The sequence below is a fragment of the Cololabis saira genome, chromosome 21, assembly GCF_033807715.1.
Source record: "Cololabis saira isolate AMF1-May2022 chromosome 21, fColSai1.1, whole genome shotgun sequence".
Classification (NCBI taxonomy): domain Eukaryota; kingdom Metazoa; phylum Chordata; class Actinopteri; order Beloniformes; family Belonidae; genus Cololabis; species Cololabis saira.
This window is the reverse complement of record NC_084607.1, coordinates 8,399,893-8,420,913: the sequence shown is the minus strand read 5'-3', so window position 1 is coordinate 8,420,913 and position 21,021 is coordinate 8,399,893. Positions and strand designations below refer to the sequence as shown.

At 41.6% G+C, this 21,021-nt stretch overlaps 1 protein-coding gene across 1 annotated transcript in view; it reads left to right on the top strand.

Annotated features, from left to right (window-relative positions):
* The window catches only part of LOC133422425 (uncharacterized), a gene marked incomplete at both ends in the record, with an annotated part of 91,866 nt that extends 75,750 nt beyond the window's left edge, over positions 1–16,116 (top strand). Inside the window, 2 exons of the mRNA XM_061712412.1 lie at positions 2,002–2,115; positions 16,045–16,116. Of these exons, the coding sequence (XP_061568396.1) occupies positions 2,002–2,115; positions 16,045–16,116 (186 nt within the window). The remainder of the gene's footprint in view (positions 1–2,001; positions 2,116–16,044) is intronic.
* Positions 16,117–21,021: the final 4,905 nt, after the last annotated feature.

Below are 21,021 nucleotides of genomic sequence, written 5' to 3'. Positions count from 1 at the left end.
GGATCACTGCAAAAACTCAAAATCTTAACAAGAATATTTGTCTTATTTCTAGCTAAAATGTCTCATTTTAGTAAAAAAATCTCATTACACTTAAAACAAGACTCATCACTGGAAATAACAACAATTTTCACCTGTTTCAAGTAGATTTTCACTTAAAATAAGTTCAATTTTTTTGCTTGTAATGAGAAGATAAATCTTGTCCCACTGGCAGATTTTTCTACTTATTTCAAGTGAAAATTTACTTGAAACAGGTGAAAATTGTCAAATAAGTTATTTTTCTGGTGTTATTTTTCTGGTGATGACTCTAAATGTTGAAATAGCAGTAAAACCACATTCATTGATGAAATGACATAAGGGATGGAAAGGGGGGATGGCAGTTTTACAGGGGGGATGATTTGGACCGTTTTTATTTCAGGGGGGATGCCATCCCCCCTCATCCCCCCTCAACTCCAGTGCTGGTCCTACACCAGCCAGTCTTCAAAATGAAGATGGCAGACACTCTAAATGCATTTGAAAGATGAGGAATCATTATTCAGACTTGAATATTGTATGGAACTCTGATCAATAACAAAATAAACCAAAGAAAATGGATGACATGAAAAGTTAAAAGACGGCATGGAAAGGTAGATTTTTCCCCCCTAGCAGGATCCAGACCTCGTGGGCAGGCGTGTGCGTGTTTGTTACCTCAGCTTGGCTCCTCCTGGATAAAAGCCTTCCTCTCAACTCTGCTCATCGCCAAATCATTGAGCAGATTTGTTGTTGGGTGCAGAATCCCTGCTCATCTTTTGGATGCTACAAGCCTGTCATTAAACTCTGTTTGACTCTCTCTCTGCAGTCCAGTCTTGATCCAGAACCAAACTGTTCCCACAAAGCATTTAGCAGTTTATACAGCCTCACTGTCATTTTTAACTCTCTGAAATGCATTTCTTAAAGGTTAGATGTTAAACCTCAGAAATGCTACTTTCATCGACTATATTTCACCGTTCTGCATGATCAGCGTTACTCCACCTGCAGCAACAGACTTGCTATATGCTATACAGTATGTACATTATTCAGCTTTTCACCAGCATGCAAACAGCTAACAAGGAAACAAGGAATCAAAATAACATTAAATCAAGGCCTGCGGTTCTTTTCCATCACAGACTGTTAATAAATGATGGGCTGAGTTGACTTCTGGGTTGCGAGTTGTTGTTTTGGAGCCTCGTGTTCAGCATTTTCCATTTTGGTCCTTTGTAGCTAGATCATAGTGATCATATTTAGACAAGAGACAGGAGCTTGAAAGAGAAAATTGAAAGCTGATTGGACAAAAGTGCATTCCTTTGAGCACTTATTGAATTATGTGGTTATTTTTCAAAGGACCACCAGCACTCTGGAGTAAATCTAGCCGACAAAGTTACAATGACTTGTGAGAATCTCTCTTTTTTGACTTTGCATCCTTTGGCAACAGCTGAAACTTTTCGAATGGAAACGTTTTTAAGATGCACTGATGTGTTGGAGCCAGCACCGAGTTGCTGTTGCACTTTATAATCAGTTAATCTATTAACTCTGCAGGTTCCTGTTCAGGTACGGAGGTTGAGTCTCTTAAACACCTCCGTCCAGTATTTCCTCTTGTTCAGTCACTCTCATCTTCTTTTGCGTTGTTACTTTCTAGAACAGGGGTCGGCACTTCGAGAAAAAAGTCGAAATGTTGAGAAAAAAGTACAAATGTTGAGAAAAAAGTCTAAATGTTAAGAAAAAAATCGAAATGTTGAAAAAAAAGTAGAAATGTCAAAATTAATGTTGAAGTACAATCTTGAGAAAAAAGTCAAAATGTTGAGAAAAAAGTCAAACATTTCGAGAAAAAAGTCGAAATATTGAGAAAAAAGTCGAAATGTCGAGGAAATAGTCAAAATTTCATGAAAAATTCTAAATGTTGAGAAAAACATCAAAATGTTGAGAAAAAAGTTGAAATGTCAAGATTAAAAAGGAAAGGAAAAAGGAAGAAAAAGGAAGAAAAAAGAGGAAAAAAGGGAAAAAAGAAGAAAAAAGACAAAAAGGAAAAAAAGAAGAAAAAAAAGAAAAAAGAAAAAAGAGAAAAAAAGGAAAAAAGAGAAAAAAGAAGAAAGGAAAAAAAAGGTCAAACATTTTTGAAAAAGCTCCAGGAGCCACTAGGGCGGCGCTAAAGAGCTGCATGCGGCTCTAGAGCCGCAGGTTGCCGAGCCTCATCTTAAAATGAAACAAATAGGCTTTTTTGTGCTACGTTAATGAATAAAACATTAAATTCCCGATGTGACTACTGTATCTCATCAATATCTTTACTTACTCAAGCCACTTGGGGTATGTCTCCCCCCAGGGAAAACAAACAAGGTGCAGAGCATCAGGTGCTTTTTTCTGGTTTCTGTGCAGCTTCTTTTCAGCGAACATGACGGCTGAATGACCCGCCTCGACCCAACCGTGTGACTGCTCCAGGCGCTGCCGTTTGATCACTTGAGAGCTATTTCAAGCTGTTTGTTTTTCCTTTTTTTAATTAAATTATTTCTTTTGTGATCAAAAGTGAGTGGTTTATTTAACGTCCAAGACGATTGAACGACTGAGACAGAAGATGTGAAGGGTTTGCACAAAAATAGTTTTTTTCTTGGATATTTTTGGTAATAATTTCTCTTCAGTTCCACTCAGCTTTATTTATTTAATGTCAAATCATGACAAATATCATCTTCAACAATGCAGTTTGAACAATAAATACATAGCCAATAAAATAAAAACAATAAGGCTTAGGCTATTTACACCCTGCTACCAATATCAATGTTGTAGGTTAAATACCCCAAGGAATGCTTCAAACCTACAAGCAGTACTCGAGTTGTAAAAGAAAATCAGGGGGGATGGTGGATTTTATCATATGGGGACAGATAATTTGTGCTGATTACAAATAATATAATATATTACAAATAATAGCACTGACCAAAACACCTGCAGAAATACTGCAGGAATGACATAGCAGCAGTTAAATGCAGCCTTCTGTAAGCTTTAAATATCCACTGGGCTTACATCAAATACATCAAAACACAACAATAAAAAACAGTTTTCTGAACTTATCAATATGACTCTGTCCTTCACAGGATAAGTAAAATGGATCACTGCAAAAACTCAAAATCTTAACAAGAATATTTGTCTTATTTCTAGTTAAAATGTCTCATTTTAGTAAAAAAATCTCATTACACTCAAAATCACTCATCACTGGAAAAAACAACAATTTTCACCTGTTTCAAGTAGATTTTCACTTAAAATAAGTAGAAAAATCTGCCAATGGAACAAGATTTTTTTGCTTGTAATAAGAAGATAAATCAGATTTTTCTACTTATTTCAAGTGAAAATTTACTTGAAACAGGTGAAAATTGTCAAATAAGTTATTTTTCTGGTGTTATTTTTCTGGTGATGACTCTAAATGTTGAAATAGCAGTAAAACCACATTCATTGATGAAATGACATAAGGGATGGAAAGGGGGGATGGCAGTTTTACAGGGGGGATGATTTTGACCGTTTTTATTTCAGGGGGGATGCCATCCCCCCTCATCCCCCCTCAACTCCAGTACTGCCTACAAGCAGCTCAACAGTGATTGACAGGTATTCACACTACTTTCTATAAACTTCATTTAATCTCTTCAAAATATCTTACAATGACATAAGAGCAAAGATTGTTCATACAAAAGTGTGAGAGCAGACATTTGCCTGCCTCTATTGTTTGACTTCCAATTTTAGAGTGGTGCACATGCGCATGAGCAACGCATTTGTCTTCATATGTCAACAGGGTGTGAATAGCTCAGCTGGTGGGGGCTTGCGATTTGTACCCTGGTGCAAATAGTCACTCCGAAACAATAATTGTTGTTTCACTACGGAAACCAATAGGTTGCATCAAACATTTAAAACATACATTCCTCCGTCCTGAGCAAGCACCAGGCGACTGTGGGAAGGAAAATCTCCGGCAGAACCGAACTCAGGCAGGGCTCCTCTGCCTCGACCGGTTGGGGGTTGAGAGGACAGGAAAGAGAGGAGGACAGCAACGACAGCAGACCAGGAACATCTGCTGGGAAGAGGGAAGGCAGGTTAATAACAACAGTGATGTCATTGATAGAGAATAGAAGAGAGTGAGGAGAGATGCATCATGGGAGGTATCCCAGAAGTCTAGGCCTATAGCAGCATAACTAATGGGACCACTGAAATTTGATAAATGCAACATTTTACAAACTGATTGGATATTTGTTTTAAATAATCGTTCAAAAAGGCATTTTATTTGTAATGCACTTTTCATTAAAAAAATAAGACGAAATGAAAGCTGCAAGCAGTGATGAACGGGCCCTCGCGCGTGCAATTTTCACCCATAAAGATCAAGGACTCAAAACTAAGTCCGATGACACCACCCATGACTCTTTATGTCAAACTATTCAAAAAATATGGCAGAAAATAGGAACTATCAAATATCGACCAATCAGAAGAAGGTGCAGGGCTAATTTGCACCAATTAAGGTGAAGGAGCCAAAACCGAGTCCGATGACACCACCCACACGAGTCTCTATATCAAACCATTCAAAAGTTATGGCAGAAAGTAGGAACTATCAAATATAGACCAACCAGATGAAGGGGGGGGCGCGCTTTTTGGCGTCTAGCGTCGTCACAGTAATGCTTTTGACAGAGAAAAGTAATGCGCGTCGTCGCAGGATGGAGACACACATTTTGATGTATAACACACCGTATTAACAGCCAAAGGAATGGCATAAATTGCGCCAAAATTACACGATTAATTCAAAATGGCCGACTTCCTGTTCAGTTTCGGCCATGGCGCCAAGAGACTTTTCTTTAAGTTGCGACATGATACAGGTGTGTACCGATTTTCGTGCATGTACCTCAAACCGTATTGTGGGGCTTGAGGCACGAAGTTTTCTAGGGGGCGCTGTTGAGCCATTAGGCCACGCCCATTAATGCAAACCATTAAATATCTAATTTTTCACCAGGCCTGGCTTGCTTGCAAAATTTGGTGACTTTTGGGGCACGTTTAGGGGGGCAAAAAGGCCCTCATTTCGTCGGAAAAATAAAAACGAGAAAAACGAGAACTCCTACAGATACAATAGGGCCTTCGCACTGTAAGTGCTCGGGCCCTAATTAAAGAAATAATACACAGTATATACACTAACCCCTGGAGAACCCAACAACCCTTTTCTGCTCTGATAAATGATGAACTATGCATTAAATGATTGCTTGAGGTTAACTGAACACCAGAAAAATGTTTTTTTTTTTTTTTCATTTTTAATTGATTATTCCCTAATCTAGAATAAGGGTGACATTTGACCCATTGGGTTTAGTGGGTATCATTTCAAAGAATCAAAATAATAAAAATTGTTCATCCACGCCAGGAGGTCTCATAGCCCGCAGCTACAAGGGGGGCGTCCACAGAGACCATCCCGGCCCGGACGGGTAGAGGAGTCCACACCACAGCGGTGAAGTCGTGGTGCAGAGCTCCACAACCATCCAGGCCAGAACCAGCCCCAGGACGACCCCCTGCAGGCCAGAGTCACTCCCAGCATGGAGGCTCCCCATGAAGAAACATTTGTTCTTATTGTTACATTTTATTCTACAAATTCATGTATTTTAAGGCAGTACTGTCACTATTCTCCATATACGACTCCGAGCCCCAGAGGGTAATTTTGGACATGTTGTTTTTTGACGTAGCTCAGCTTCGCTAACTTATCTAAAAATAATATAAAAAGTACTCCTACATGTTCTACAGGTTAATACTACAGAGGTTAAGAAAAAATACACTCTGTTACCTCCCATTAGTTTGGCGGGACAGGTCAAAAATTCCCTGTGTGCATAGCCACCTTGTCTCTTCTGCTTTGGTTTGAGTATATTCAATATTTGTCCACTAGGTGTCTCTCTGCAGAGGTCGGAGATGGCACTTTTATTTGGTTTGTTTATTTTGAGTATCAGCAAAAAGCGTGGGTCAAATTTGACCCCATGGGTTGTCCAGGGTTAAAATCCCTGGGAATTATGGAAAAAGTCTTTAAGTGCTTTTTAAAAGAAGCTGCTGTGTGAGGGGTCCTGAGGTCGCGGCGCGGCTGCGGAGCTTGATTTTAGGGGGTGAAGGAGGTTCTGGTACGAAGAGCCTGTGGACCGGCTTGACGTTTGCTGACTGAGGACTTCAGAAAAGTATGGGGGCGGTTCCGTGGATGCATGGACGAGTGCGACCTTGTAATTATCCTGAGATGGGGAGCCAGTGTAACGTGTGGTATGTTGGGGGGGGAGTGTTCATGCTTCCTTGCCTTAACCAGAATCTGTGTGTGTTTCTTTAATGAAAAGACGTCAAGGCCTTTTATTTAATTTACCCTTTAAGGAAACGTGTCCATCCGTAAGACGTCCCCGAATTTAGCAAACAAAAGCAGAAAAATATCAAAAATATCACAATAAACATGACGCCTGAGAAATAACACTATTACTTCAGATGAAACGCAGCCGCTGCCGTTGCTCGTTCCCCAAAGACTCACATGAGAATTGCAAATGAAAAAAGAAAAAAATAATAAATAAAAAAACAATTACAGCGCCGTGAATGAGAGGTATATTCAGTTATCAGAATCCTTTGAAGATGTCGGGGACGAGTAAGCAAATCCAATTCAGCAGCGACGGTTTTCTTTTCCTTTTTTCTCCTTCGCTTTGAGAAAAGAAAAACTCCCAAAGTGAAGAGATTACTAGGCAGTATTGCCAGTTTCGTCTTTGCAGGGGATTTGTGTGTGCGTGTGGCGGGAATTGCAACATACTAATCTGGCCTGTGACAGAGGAGACAAACTTCCGAGTTTGCAGGATTCCTGGGAGCTAATGATGAGCAGCCAGCGGAGGTGAGGACATTATGATCAAACACATGCAGAGAGAACAAAATGAACTCATTCAGGGGGTTGACAAAATAACCGAAGCACCCCAATGGTATGTGAATATCAAGCTGCTTATGAGCACGGCAACCACATTTTGCTTCTTCTCAACAGCTGCAGTTGTTCCTTGTGAGGCTTTTTACGCAGCTTCTTGGACCACATAGGATCTTCGGATCTCTTTCAAGCTGGAAAAGTTTATTTTACGAGGGGCAAGAGAGCTGAATACCCTGACAGACGGTTCAAAGATGTGCTGACAAAGCCGCCGTTCCGCCTCAAAACATCCCTGTTACACAATCCGGAGCCTCAAAGTTTCAAATCCTTTCTGTTTTTCTGGAGATAAAAACAGCGGAGTCTCATGTTGGGCACATATGTGATCATGTCAGGGGTGGAAATTTAATTTCAGTGCTCCAACAGGCAATAAAGAGGAGAATTTTTCAAGAGCAAATATTGAAGAGCACATGATTGCTGGCAGCAGCCTCGTAGTCGCGCGTTGTGCTCGGGTCCCTGGTGCTGTCGTTTCAAGTCGCAGATTGTTTCCCAGACTCAGATTCTTCCTTTTCACTCACCATTTCTTAGCAGTGTGTCTCAGAGAAGAGACGTATGGGGGGGAGGGTTGATATTTAGATCTACCAAACACACAATCCAGTTCACGCCAAGTTCAAGTTTCAGACGATGTTAAAGAGCATATTGCAGGTTGGAGACCCCTGTGAATCAATGTGTAGGAAAATAATGTAGGAACTGAATTTTCATTGAAATACGCATAAATATATACTACAGTGACCTCCGGAGTTGTTTTTGTGAGAGTATTTTACTTCCGCATCTGAAAAAGCTGAACCGGAAGTGACATGTCGGGAGGGAGCGCGGTGAATTCAACAATAGGAAAAATAATGGATCTTAATGTTAGTTGTGACACTGAAGAGGTTGTGAATGTGTATTCACACCAATATGACGGGCCACAGCCTTATAATTACGTTACCCGTTAGGCCCCCCACGTTCTTTTGATTGACAGCTGAAACTCGCTTTTTAAAAGGCTGATTTATGGGTCCGCGTTACACCAACGCAGACCCTACGGCGTAGGCTACGCGGCGACGCAATGAACGCTGCGTGCGCTCTGAAAGAAACTCCGAAACTCCTCAAAAATGGGTGAGTACTTGTACTCTGTCTAGGTTTGTACTTTCTAAATAGAAAACAGGCTTATTATCTTCTCTTTTTTCTGATTAAATGCATCCGAAATAGCCGGGTATTTTTAAATCTGAATATTTCCCCCGTATTTCCCCCCCTTCGTTTATAAAATTACATCGTTGTTAAAAAAAAAACCTTCCACACATAACCGAAGATCCGCGTTTTCAACCACATTCATAAGCATTCCAAACCTGTAGATCATCTGGTCTTCCGGCCTCCGGGCCGCCTCTGCGGCGCAGCTATCCCGGGAGCGGCGTCTCCTTCTCGGGTAACGAGCTCGAGTCCCACCACGGAGCTGCCGTGTTAAATCGACGCAGCCCTACGCCGTAGGGTACGGCGTAGGGCTGCGCGTCGCCGCGTACCCTACGGCGCAGGCTCTGCGTCGGTGTAACGCAGTAAACGGCTGTCCAGAGCAGAGACCATTTATTTAATAAATAGCTTGGAAGACAGATGGTGGATCATCTGTAGTTCTGGGTCCCACGTTAGACGTCAGACTCAGAGCAGATTTGTTGTTGTTTTGGAGCATAATGTGACGTTCGAAAACGCAAAACTGCTCTCTGTCTCTGTCTACACCAGGGGTCCGTTTCACAAAGCAGGTTTAGTGAAAACTCGGAGTCTGTTAACCCTGAAATGAGGGAAACTCTGAGTTTTCCGTTTCACAAAGGGAGGTAACTCAAACCAGAGAAAGAGGAGTAACTGTAGCCCGTTTCACAAAGAGAGGTAACTTAGGGTGCTTTCACACCTGTACCGTTTCAAGCAGTTGTTCCGATACAGGGAACGCTTCCCCCTAAAGATCGGAACGTTTGGTATATATGTGAACACAGCAATCGCGCTCTGAAACGGTACAAAACAAGCGTTCCGAGATCGCCTAGGAGAGGTGGTCTCGGAACGATTCCAATCGAGACCTGAAACGGTTCATTTTTTTTATTTGGAGTGAGAACATGATCCACACAGCAACCGAGACAACTCCATTCATTGTGTGTGTGCTGCCGCGGCGCAAGGAGAGGAGTCGGTCCAGCTCCACCAACTCCTCTCCTATTGGACGTGCGAGATGTCTTCCCAGCACGGCACAAATTAAACTTTGTTTGAAATTAAACAATGTTCAATTCGGGCAGGGTTTGCGCAGCCCAAACCCGGCTGCAGCAGGCGGCCTCTCGTCCGCTGCCGGGCTCCGCTCTGCGCCGAGCGCACATAAATGAATGGGTAAAGCCTGATTTATGGTTCCGCGTTAAATCGACGCAGAGCCTACGCCGTACTCTATGCCGTAGGTTCTGCGTTGGTGTAACGTGGAACCATAAATCAGCCAAAGCCGCAGCTGCGGTCTGCGCTGCGCTGAAAGGGGCGTGTTGTTTTTCCCGGGGTGCGGAAGAGGAAACTCCTTCCGCGTTCATTTGACCAATCAGAGAGCAGCTGGTTCGCGCATTGAATTTGTTATCAGCTTTGAAACGGTACAGACGTTTGCCTTGTGAACACAAACCCCACGAACGAGAAACGGAACAACTGTATCGGTTCAGCCCCTGAATCGGAACAAAACAAACGGGCCACAGGTGTGAAAGCACCCTTAAGCTCTCGGTCAGTTACCGTAGTAACAGACGCTCTGAACCTAACCTGGTCGGGACCAGGTTTATATCGTGAAACCTGGAGTTTCTCTGCGTCTCCGCCTCTTTCAGAGCCGCACGCACATTTCATTTCCTCATTCATTCAGTCAGCAGGCGAGTTTTGGCGAAGTTCTGCCGTCTGTCATTAAAAACAGAGTCAGTATATATATTAGAAGTCCATTGTCACGAACATGGCGTGTCCTTTTGATGAAGACACAATTGATGAAGGTGCAGCATTAATGCGCAGAGAATTAAATATTCGTCGGGAGATGGTTATCAGACCGCGTAATACATTACATAGTCTCATTACAGGCAAAGCAATATATTTTAATCCTTTATTTGTTATAATTTTGATGATTGAATTGTTTAATGATTTCATAATATTTTCTAAGTTTTTGAGATGTTTTATTTGGGGTTTTCATAAACTGTGAGCCATAGGCTAATCATCAAAATTATAACAAATAAAGGCTTGAAATATCTCACTTTGCATGTAGTGGGAAATAATATTTGTTTCACCTTAAGTTGAATTTACTACGAATGAAGTTTTGTAATATATTCACATTTTCCGACCTCCACCTGTATATTATTACATAAATAAATAAGAGCATAGTATGTGTCTGCATTGGTTCAATACGGAACGCAACTTTTAATTCCCAATTACGGAACAATTCCGTATTTCAAGGGACTGGTGGCAAGCCTATCATAAACCTGTCCAAGCCATAAAAGGAGTTCCACAGGATTGCAGGTGAATGATGTAGAGATCTGTTACAGTAAATTAATTTGATATTACTCTTTTTTCGAAAACCTGTTCAAAATGTTCAAATTCGCCGTATGCGCGCATTAAAATCTCTAATTCCATTCGGGTGAAAAAGAACACGGCGTGAAGTATGTGGATCTGTGGATCTTCAGATGCAAACTACCGGTAATGTTTCCTCAAAGAGATTTTGTAAATTGAAATGTTAAATAAAGTTTAAAAAAAAAAAAAAGTATGTCGCTCTTTTGTTGTCGCCGTTTGCCATGGTGAATCCTTGTATCAGCGCTCTACTGATGCTGGCTTTTGGTAGTTGTGGCGCACGCGCTGAACTCCAGGTGAAACTACTTAGAGTTGAGTAAATTAGCTCAAATCCGCTGTTCTGGAACCGAAAAATCGGAGTTTCCGATCTCAGAGTAGATCAACTAAGAGTTCAGGATTAGACTCAGTGTTTGTTGAACCTGCTTTGTGAAACGGACCCCAGGTCTAGATGGATCTACATAAACTGAGTTTTCAAAAATCTTCACTTTGCCCGGAGTTTTTTTAAACATTCGTTTATTTGCGTTTTCATGTGGATGACAGGTCCAAACGTAGGAAGATATCTTCGGTTTAGCAGATACCCGGCTACGTGTGTACGGGGTCTGGGCATACAGATGGGGCAGCTGTGGAGACGGCTCCCTGGTGCTGCGTCACATGACGCGGTGTTCGAAAAAAAAAAGCTTTTGTAGGAGCTTGGCTAAAATCAGCCACTTTTTTCTCTGAATACATGCCCTTATGTCTTGTAAAACATATTAAATCCTACATTAACTTCTCACATAGTCATTTTCACATAAGGTCAGGTATAATTTTTGAAAAAATTCTAACCTGCAATATGCTCTTTAAATGACAGGATGTGCTGCCCCTAACCCTAGCCCTAACCCTTTTTTAGACTTTGGCCATCCCAAAGTCTTTTCTTTCTTGATGTAAAGAAGAGTCTGATTCCTTTGGGTCCATGATCCAGGGGAGGGTACCAGGGGCAGAGGAAACTGCCTCTACAAGCCACTGGAGAGGTAAAACAGAGAAACAAAGCCAGCCAGAAGAACAACCAGACTAGTATCAACAAAAGACGTCCGAGCGGCACGCAGTGGAGCGGGAAAAACAGTAAACAACTTTGATCCGCTTCACTGTAAAGAACTTGCTGATCCAAGGTGTTTTTTGCAGATTCTGCTGCTGCCGAGGCTGTTTTGAAGTGGTTCTTGAACGCTGCTCTATAAAGTCCACATGTTCTGCGCGGCTGGAAGTGGCTGTGCATGAGAGGAGCAGCAGACCACTTTTATGAGAGGAAGTCTTTGCAACCTGAGGGCGGCAGGCGAGACGAGCCAAAGCAATAATTCAGCATCATCTGCCGTCGGGTGAAGACGTAGGGGAGGACACTTAAGCTTACTTGTGGCGGATTTTGTTAAGTGGACATGACACGCTTCTCTGTGTTTAAGGACTTATCTAAACTGTTTTATATCTTAGACATCATCGCAAGCTTTAGTTGTTTTATTTCTATTTAAAAATAGTGTGGGACTTTATTTTTGGACTTCAACCAACTGTGTCATAAGGTGGCGATCCCCTTGATTGGTCAGATTCTGCGAGCTAGAGTACATTCATGAGAAGGACGGCCAAATCTTGCTCGAATACTTATTGCTGAAATCATGGACTTATCATTTCTGAAAATGTAATTCATGTATAAAGGTTTTGTCTATTGGAGCTACGTGTTCTGTTCCTGGCTGGCGACAGGAGCAATGCCCATTCATGAAGCTTTCCCGCAGCTACCGGAAAAGCTTCGACCAATCGGAGGACACGTACAACCTCCAGACATTCAACCAATCAGAAAACATGTGAACTTTTTTAAAAAGAAATTGAAAAGGGCTGAAAATGGCCATCTGATGTTCACGTCATAAATATCATCATGGATTTCTCAACAATAGGTAAACATACGCGATACACGGCAGACATCACAGACTCACAAAGACATAGCAAATGTTCTTGAAGCATTGTCAGGTTTTCTGTATTTCTTATTTTTGTGCAATGCTGCCTGCATCAAACATTCATCCATATTTGTGAGGATGGCCATCTAGGGCACTGAGTAACTCCTTTGGGTGAAAAAAAAGCTTTCCCCAGTTTGTCTGGCCGTGTTGCTGCAGCAGCATGAATGCTTATCTGTGTGAAGTGTGCCTGCGTCCTGCATCGTAAACAGCAGATATCTGCCAACGCACCCCTTCAACCTTTCTCAAAACCTGGAGACCGAACTATGTTTTGATGAAGTTGAAATTTTAAAAGGTGACCAGTTAGAAAATGTCCAGACTCCCTTGAAAAAAATTAAAAGTTTTGTGAGCTGTGTATTTTTTTTTTGTGACTTTACCAATTCAATAAAAGAGTGTATGTGACCGTTTTTAGATCATTTGTCCTTCCCATGAATTCTGCATTGGAAGCATACCTGACATCTAATCCAGGCAGCCATCAGGCAGTGGTTTTTGGCCTGCTGTCACCCCGCTGCATGGTTTATTACAGTTCAGCCCCGCCCCTTCCTATACGCAGAGTACGCACATTGCGTAAGGCCCCCGACGGCCAGGGGCCCCCAATTGCCTGAGCGAATTTACGGAGTTTAGGCAAAGAACGTACTATAGCAGGGGTCGGCAACCCAAAATGTTGAAAGAGTCATATTGGACCAAAAACACAAAAAACAAATATGTCTGGAGCCGCAAAAAATGAAAAGTCTTGTATCAGCCTTAGAATGAAGGAAACACATGCTGCATGTTTCTATATTAGTTATAACTGGGGGAAGATTTTTTTTTTCATTATGCACTTCGAGAGAAATGTCGAAATGTCAAGATTAATGTTGAAGTACAATCTTGAGACAAAAGTCGAAATGTTCAGAAAAAGTCGAAATGCCGAGAAAAAAGTCAAAATGTCGAGAAAAAAGTCAAAATATTGAAAAAAAGTCGAAATATTAAGAAAAAAGGCGAACTTTCGAGAAAAAAGTAGAAATGTCAAGATTAATGTTGAAGTACAATCAACCGAAATGTTGAGAAAAAAGTCGAAATGCCGAGAAAAAAGTCAAAATGTTGAGAAAAAAGTCGAAATTTTGAGAAAAAAAGTCAAAATATCGAGATTAAAAAGGAAAGGAGAAAGTAATAAAAAAGGAAAAAAAGAAATAAAAAGGAAAAAAGAGAAAAAAAGAAGAAAAAAAGGAAAAAAAAAGGGAAAAAAGGTCAAACATTTTTTAAAAAGCTCCAGGCAGCCACTAGGGCGGCGCTAAAGAGCCGCATGCGGCTCTGGAGCCGCGGGTTGCCGACCCCTGTACTATAGGATCCTCCCACTATCTGAGTACTACAGACAGAGCCCTCGCCACAGCTGCTGCTACGGTATTTGCGCAGTGGTGCGTTGTGAATCCAAAAACGTAACTTGACGTTCAATCTCATGCGTGCACGGTGCAGCAGCCAGCAGCTGTTTGTTTACGTTTACGAGCCGGCGACCGAGCCGGCGCTAAAAAGAAAACCTAGTTCAGAGTTACAGTAGTAACAGTAACACCAACACTGCAGACTGCAAAATGAAAAGGATATATCCTTCAGGGTGCGAAAAAAAGAAAAAGAAGCAACGGAATGATGAGCTGCGTCAACAGCAGTCAGGTAACCAGCCAACGTGACTTCCATGCAACTTGCAGTGTTGCAGACTAGTAACTAGGGTTGCCACCTTTCAGAAATAGAAATAAGGGACGCCCTGATTTCAGAAGCGCAGGAGCCAAAATAAAAAGGCCCAAAACTTCTAAACTGCATAAAAATGTGTTTATTTTATATGAAAAAACAAAATGCTTTGATTTAAAGTTTAAAGTGCTTTAATAGCATTGAACTGTCATGACTGTACAGACAGCCAACCATACTAGCAACTGAAATATCCTCCTATGCTACGTATGTCCACATCAGCCCAGATGTATAATATAGCTACAGGTGAAGAATATGGTGTAAAAGTTAATTTATTTCAATAATTCAACTAGAATATGGTGTAAAAGTTAATTTATTTCAATAATTCAACTAGAATATGGTGTAAAAGTTAACTTATTTCAATAATTCAACTAGAATATGGTGTAAAAGTTAACTTATTTCAATAATTCAACTAGAATATGGTGTAAAAGTTAATTTATTTCAATAATTCAACTAGAATATGGTGTAAAAGTTAATTTATTTCAATAATTCAACTAGAATATGGTGTAAAAGTTAATTTATTTCAATAATTCAACTAGAATATGGTGTAAAAGTTAATGAAAATACGGTACAAATCGCGTCCCGTATTAGTTCAATACGGGACGCAACATTTTTTTCTCAAATAAAGGACAATTCCGTATTTTACGGGACGGGTGGCAACCCTACTAGTAACGTCAATGTCGTGTTTTTGTTTTTAAAGAGGAATTCCACCATTTTTTTTATATTTTACTATGTCATCATGTAATTAAGATACGGTAGATATTGGCTTAGAGAATGATGTTGTGTGGTGGTGTGGAACTTTGGAAGTTGAATTGTGGAAATAATAATAAAACAGTGACATACCTCCAATCTGTGGGCGAAGCCGGCTGCCACGATTACTGATTAGGGCCCCCTGGGAGCCAGGATCGGCACCGTTACAGTTACTCCATCGTGTTCGTATTGTCGTTTGTCTCTTACATGCATTCTGATGTCTCTTGCCCACTAAGCTTGCTGCTGCTCTTGCCGTCCCAGCTTCCACCGGAAGTCTCCAGCTCTAAGGACGGGTCTAAGTTGTGTTCAGAACCTTTAATATCTCACATTATGCCTAATAAATGGGGATTAATTAGATCAGAGCCTAAACACTAAAATTCAAGCACTTTATCATGAAGAAATCAATGAAATACTCCATTTTGTTTTCTTCATTCTCATGTGGAAGAGCGCGGATTAACTGGTCAGAGTATCAGCATCTGTTGCATGTTAATGTATGTAATTATTGCCACATACTAAAGAACTTTACTTTCTCAATTGTCTCATGAGTGACTCGCATGAAGACTCGGGGGGGCGGAGTGGACTCCTTGAATCGGCCACAAATCCACCAGATGTGGTCCAATTCCATTGTTCTCTGTGGGTCACGCCTGGCTCCCACTCCACCACCTGCAACCCACGTCAGTGGGTCTATGACAGGGGTCGGCAACCCAACATGTTGAAAGAGCCATATTGGACCAAAAACACAAAAAACAAATATGTCTGGAGCCGCAAAGAATGAAAAGTCTTGTATCAGCCTTAGAATGAAGGCAACACATGCTGCATGTATCTTGGTTATATTAGTTATAACTGGGGGAAGATTTTTTTTTCATTATGCACTTCGAGAAAAAAGTCGAAATGTTTAGAAAAAAGTCGAAATGTCGATAAAAAAGTCGAAATGTCGAGAAAAAAGTCAAAATTTCGAGAAAAAAGTAAAAATGTGAAGATTAATGTTGAAGTACAATCTTCAGACAAAAGTCGAAATGTCGAGAAAAAAAACGAAATGTCGAGAAAAAAGTCAAAAATTTTGAGAAAAAAGTCGAAATGTCGAGAAAAAAGTCAAAATTTCGATAAAAGAGCCGAAATATCGAGATTAAAAAGGAAAAAAAAGAGAAAAAGAGGAAAAAAAGAAGAGAAAAAAAGAAAAAAGAAGAAAAAAAGGAAAAAAGGAAGAAAAAAAAGGAAAAAAAAGGTCAAGCATTTTTGAAAAAGCTCCAGGAGCCACTAGGGCGGCGCTAAACAGCCGCATGCGGCTCTAGAGCCGCGGGTTGCTGATCTCTGGTCTATGACATTTGGACGCTGTCTGCCCCATTCAACACATTTGCTGCCCAAGTTTTACCCAGTTCACGACTTTTGAACCACATCACACGCGCCGGTGCTGTAACTCAGCAAATAAATGAAGACTGTAGCCTGAATTAGACTCACATGTGTCGGCTGTCTTTGTACCTGTGCTTGTTACATGATATGCAGTTTTGCAGATCCATCAGCTTGCCTCAGAGTTGACAGCTGATACTCCTCAAATGACAACCCGTTAGATTTTTTACTTCATGTTATGCATGTTTCTTATCTATTCCAGGCTTTTGTGAAGCTCTACAGTATGTGTAGTCAAGCGCTCGCAGAGCTGCTTCTCTGGTTAACGCAGGCTGTAGTTCATTATTTCCTGAGTGGCAGTCATTCTCCTAAGTGTCTATTTTGAATCCTCTTTCTCTACATGGTGCAGTTTGTTTGTGTGTGCCTACTGTATGTTTTCCCAATTTTCAGACTTTTATTTCTTTCACACCATGCAGATGGATTTACGTGCAAAATATGTGAGTCATTTGTGTGTGCCAACACACTAAACACCTACACACATACACATGGATTTCTCCACCCACACATTGCTTATGAGAACCTTCTGTTGGTTATATTTATTACCAAAACCCAACATTGCACTATTATTATCATCGTCATTATTATCATCAAAAACAAACCTTTGAACTTCACTATGATCTCTGAACAGTTCAATTGTGTGTGTTCCATATGTCCTCTGATCGAACATATTTTATGAACAGATGAAACTCTGATTGTCAGAGACGACTAAAATCCCTGATCACTGAGAAAAGACAGAGACGGGTGCAGTGTGTGCAGTGTGGTGATTGTGTGGGGGGTTATTACAAAAAAGAACAGACATGAAACATAAAACAGACATACGTATAAACAAAGTGCATAGAATGAAGAGAAAGAGAACAGTACGTTCTTCTTAGTTCTCCAATTAAAATAATATTCATAATTAATTATCCTGGCGCTGCTACGCACCCTCCGTGGCTAACGGGGATTATGCTGCAGACATATTTTCTTCCAACTCAGACCTGCTTCGTTTCACATCCTTTTGGTTTTTAGCTAAAGTGTCACTCATAAACATCTTAGAACACCTGAAGCCAATGCGCGTTTGAATATTCCTCTGACCAATAAGGGTCTTGAAAGTGATCCCCGCGTATGGTGGTCTGGATATGAAATCTAGCAACGAACCTTTGTGCATTTACTAAACAACACTTAGGCAGCCTTAATGCAGCTGACCTGGATAATGGGGCTCTTTTATGGAGGCCCTGGCTCCGTGCCCCCCCATGGCCAAACAGACACATGTACAGTATGTGGACTTTACTTTATTATATGCAGTTATAGAGGCAACTTCAGGTATGAAAAATCTGCTCTGCAAAAATAAAAGCAGGCCAGTCTTCTGCTTATATTTTCCACTCAACAAATGCACTGCCAGTTTGCATAAAAATAAATGACACATTAAATGTTTAATTAAAAAAAAACGACATATTATGTCACTGCTGCAACATTTAGCTTGCCAATATGAGCTAGCGCCATTTCACTTACTTTTCCTCCATATTCTGTAATCTACAGATTTGAACTTTTCCATATCAAACACCCTGTAAATGTTCTGGTTTCCCTGTGACAATACCAGATGTACTGTACTCGCACAACCACACTCAATACGTGCTCTGCAGGTGTAAACAATGAATAAATGCATTTTCCTGCACAAAAAAACTGAAACTCACAAATAATCCACAGAGTACAGAAACCGAGTGGTGTGCTAAAGCGAAACAAACTCTTTTTAGGATTTTATTTTTGCCAAAAGAAGCAGTTTAGACGAGTGCAGAAATTCTCTGAGTTGTCCAGCTGTGGGGGACACGGTGAGGACATTGTGAGGACACGGTGAGGACACGGTGAGGACGTTGTGTGCACTAACATACGTGAGCCACCGGCTCTGCAACCAGCAGCTCAGATTACAACACAGAGTGACTGACGTCAGGCCTTTACGCCGACCTATAGCTGTATATCACAATCAGCTGTCTGCTTTCATTAGGAGGCTCAGAATATTGTGTATTTAACTTTCAAAGGCATCTCCTTGGAGAGTTCTGGCTGTCTTCAAATGAAGGGAAGAGCCACACAACAATGTAGGAATTTCATCCCTTTTGACCCGAGAATACCTTGGGAATACAAAAGCAGGAGTATAAATTGAGGTAAAACATAATCAGGGTCTTTTTTGAGCGTCAAAGAAACTGGATAATACTAGAGTACTAGAATAATAGCAACTTTATCCATTTTAAGTCTCTGTCTTTCAAGTTGCTCGTTACATTTTCATCCATAAACACTCAATAAATGCAATCATGAAGTTGTCGTTGAGAAATGCGAGGACGGCGCTCCTCTCCTTCAAGACCTCCGCCTCCCCTCGGATACACGGAGCTCATTATATGGGTCATGAGCCCTGGGAGGGATCGGGCTCTTTAATCAATGAACACAATATGACACAAGGGCATTAGTCACGCTGACTTTCAATAGAGCATACTATCACAACCATAAAAAGGAGATAAAGACAACAAGTTTACGAGGGCGTGAGTGTGTGAAACTTGCAGTCCCGTGCACTGATCTGCATGAAGATTGTAAGTAAGTGGACACACACTGTTTGCAGATCAGAGAAAAACAGGTGAAAGGTCTCATATGTATATATTATGTGTCTGTTCTCCCTCTGTTTCATTAATTTCTATACTGTAATTACATAGATGAGACTCACTGCAAAGTTCTTTCTCTCCAGTGCTCTCTTTCTCACACCAAGTCTGTGATTTCGTGTATAATTACTTGCATAATTATAGTTCCCGCAATATTACTAAGTCTGTTTCACTGTGTCTTTCGGGTACTTTGTCTCCTTCTGTCATAAATGCCGGCACATCTGTATGCACTAACGCAACAGAACGCGCGCCCTCGTGAAGCTGCCCCACTTTCCCTTCGCCTGGTGGTGTGACTTGTGTCACTTTTCTTCGTCTCATCTTCATCTCAGCCAGACCTGTTCTAATATTGGACAAAAAAAAAGGTAGAGCAGATGAAATGAAGGAATTGGTGGTTTCTTCCCAGAGCCGGGCGTGCATCCTCGTTAATAATTCAGCCAAACACCTCAAACTTAAAGAGCTGCGAGGTGTGTCACGCGGAATAAGAAAGAACAAATTGCTATATTCAGAGCCGTCTGGGAGATTTGCGAGGCCCTGTGCGAAATGGCCAATTTTTGGGTTTTTCGGGTCGGATCGGGTGTCTATATGCGCAATTTTAACTCTCCAATTAGCAAAATACTGGATACCTTCCCCTGCCTCATCATCATCTCTTGCCTCGACACGGGGCCCCACGGCTGCTGGAGACCCGGTCGGATCGGTGATTTTTGTAACAAATTTATCAAACGAGCCTTTCAGAGAGGCATTAAACTCTTCCATTTTCTTTAGTTTTTTTCTTTTTTCATTCCCTGATGGAAATTTTCTGAATCTGTCTCGTTCTCTCGACATTGTGTGACAGTTTGTTCCAACTCCAGCCGCCTGGATCAGAGCACCTTGTGTCTGCGCTTGGTCTGACACAGTTGTGTTGAACAACATACACGCGCATCATTGCACATATATTTATTGATATGCACAGACTAGTACACATTTAGGTCTGTAATGGAACGTGACTGTTGATATTTATAAGGGAAAAAAGGAAAAAAAACGAAAAAAAAAAATTGGAAAAAAAAAAAACAAAAAAAAAAAACGGCCCATAGCGCGAGGCCTGGGCGGTCGCACGGTTCTCACCCCCCTTGCGGCGGCCCTGGCTATATTGCCTTTTTGTTGTGACTTGTTTCCGTGAACAAAAGTAGAAGAAGAAAAAACGTGCATACCTCGACGCTGGATTTCTACCGGCTCAGAGGCAATGCCAACAGATACAATTAGCATGATTGCTAAGCAACTGAGCATCACTTTTGAGAGGGAGAAGAGGGCAGAAATCCTTCTGGGGTGTGTGTGTGTGTGTGTGTGTGTGTGTGTCTGTGTGTGTTTTCTCCACAACCTCCATGCTAAGTAGCTTGAGGTGTGTCTTGAGCGCTGCCTTCATGTGTCACTCAGCCGAGTGACACGCGACGCTGCAGCTCTGGTTAACTGAGAAGATGATCACGTCAACACACACACACGCACGCACACACACGCACACACACACACACACACACACACACACACACACACACACACACACACACACACACACACACACACACACACACACACACACACACACACACACACACACACTCATACACTCCTGCAGAGTCATTTGCTGCTTGACAAGTCTCAAATTTGATGCTTTGTAGTGCACTGCAGGTTTACCGTTCAGCCAATCATGGCCTACTTTCAGGTATCCGGAGGATTTCCCTGCTTTACCCCCCCCCCCAATCACGGCTCATCTCTAATGACATGCTGCAGTGTAGGAGAGGAGATGCACTGGGTGGTGCTCTGAGTATGTTGGAGGCCCGGAGGGTTACACGGTTCCTTGTAAGCTGCTAATCACGATGACAGCACACACCTTAATGATGGTCAGCCGTGGTCCTGGTCACTGAGCTCTTACCCCCTCTGCTGGAGAGACGGGACGGACCCTGACCTGGAGTGGCCGGTGAGGGGACGGGTTTCGTGTTTCTGACGGAGGGGGATGTCTTTTTCATTGTTTTTTTAAATTCTACAACTGACAAAGGAACAAACTACCTCATGTCTTCACTCAAAACTTTTCTTTTTGCTTGATCTTCTTCACTCCAGTGTT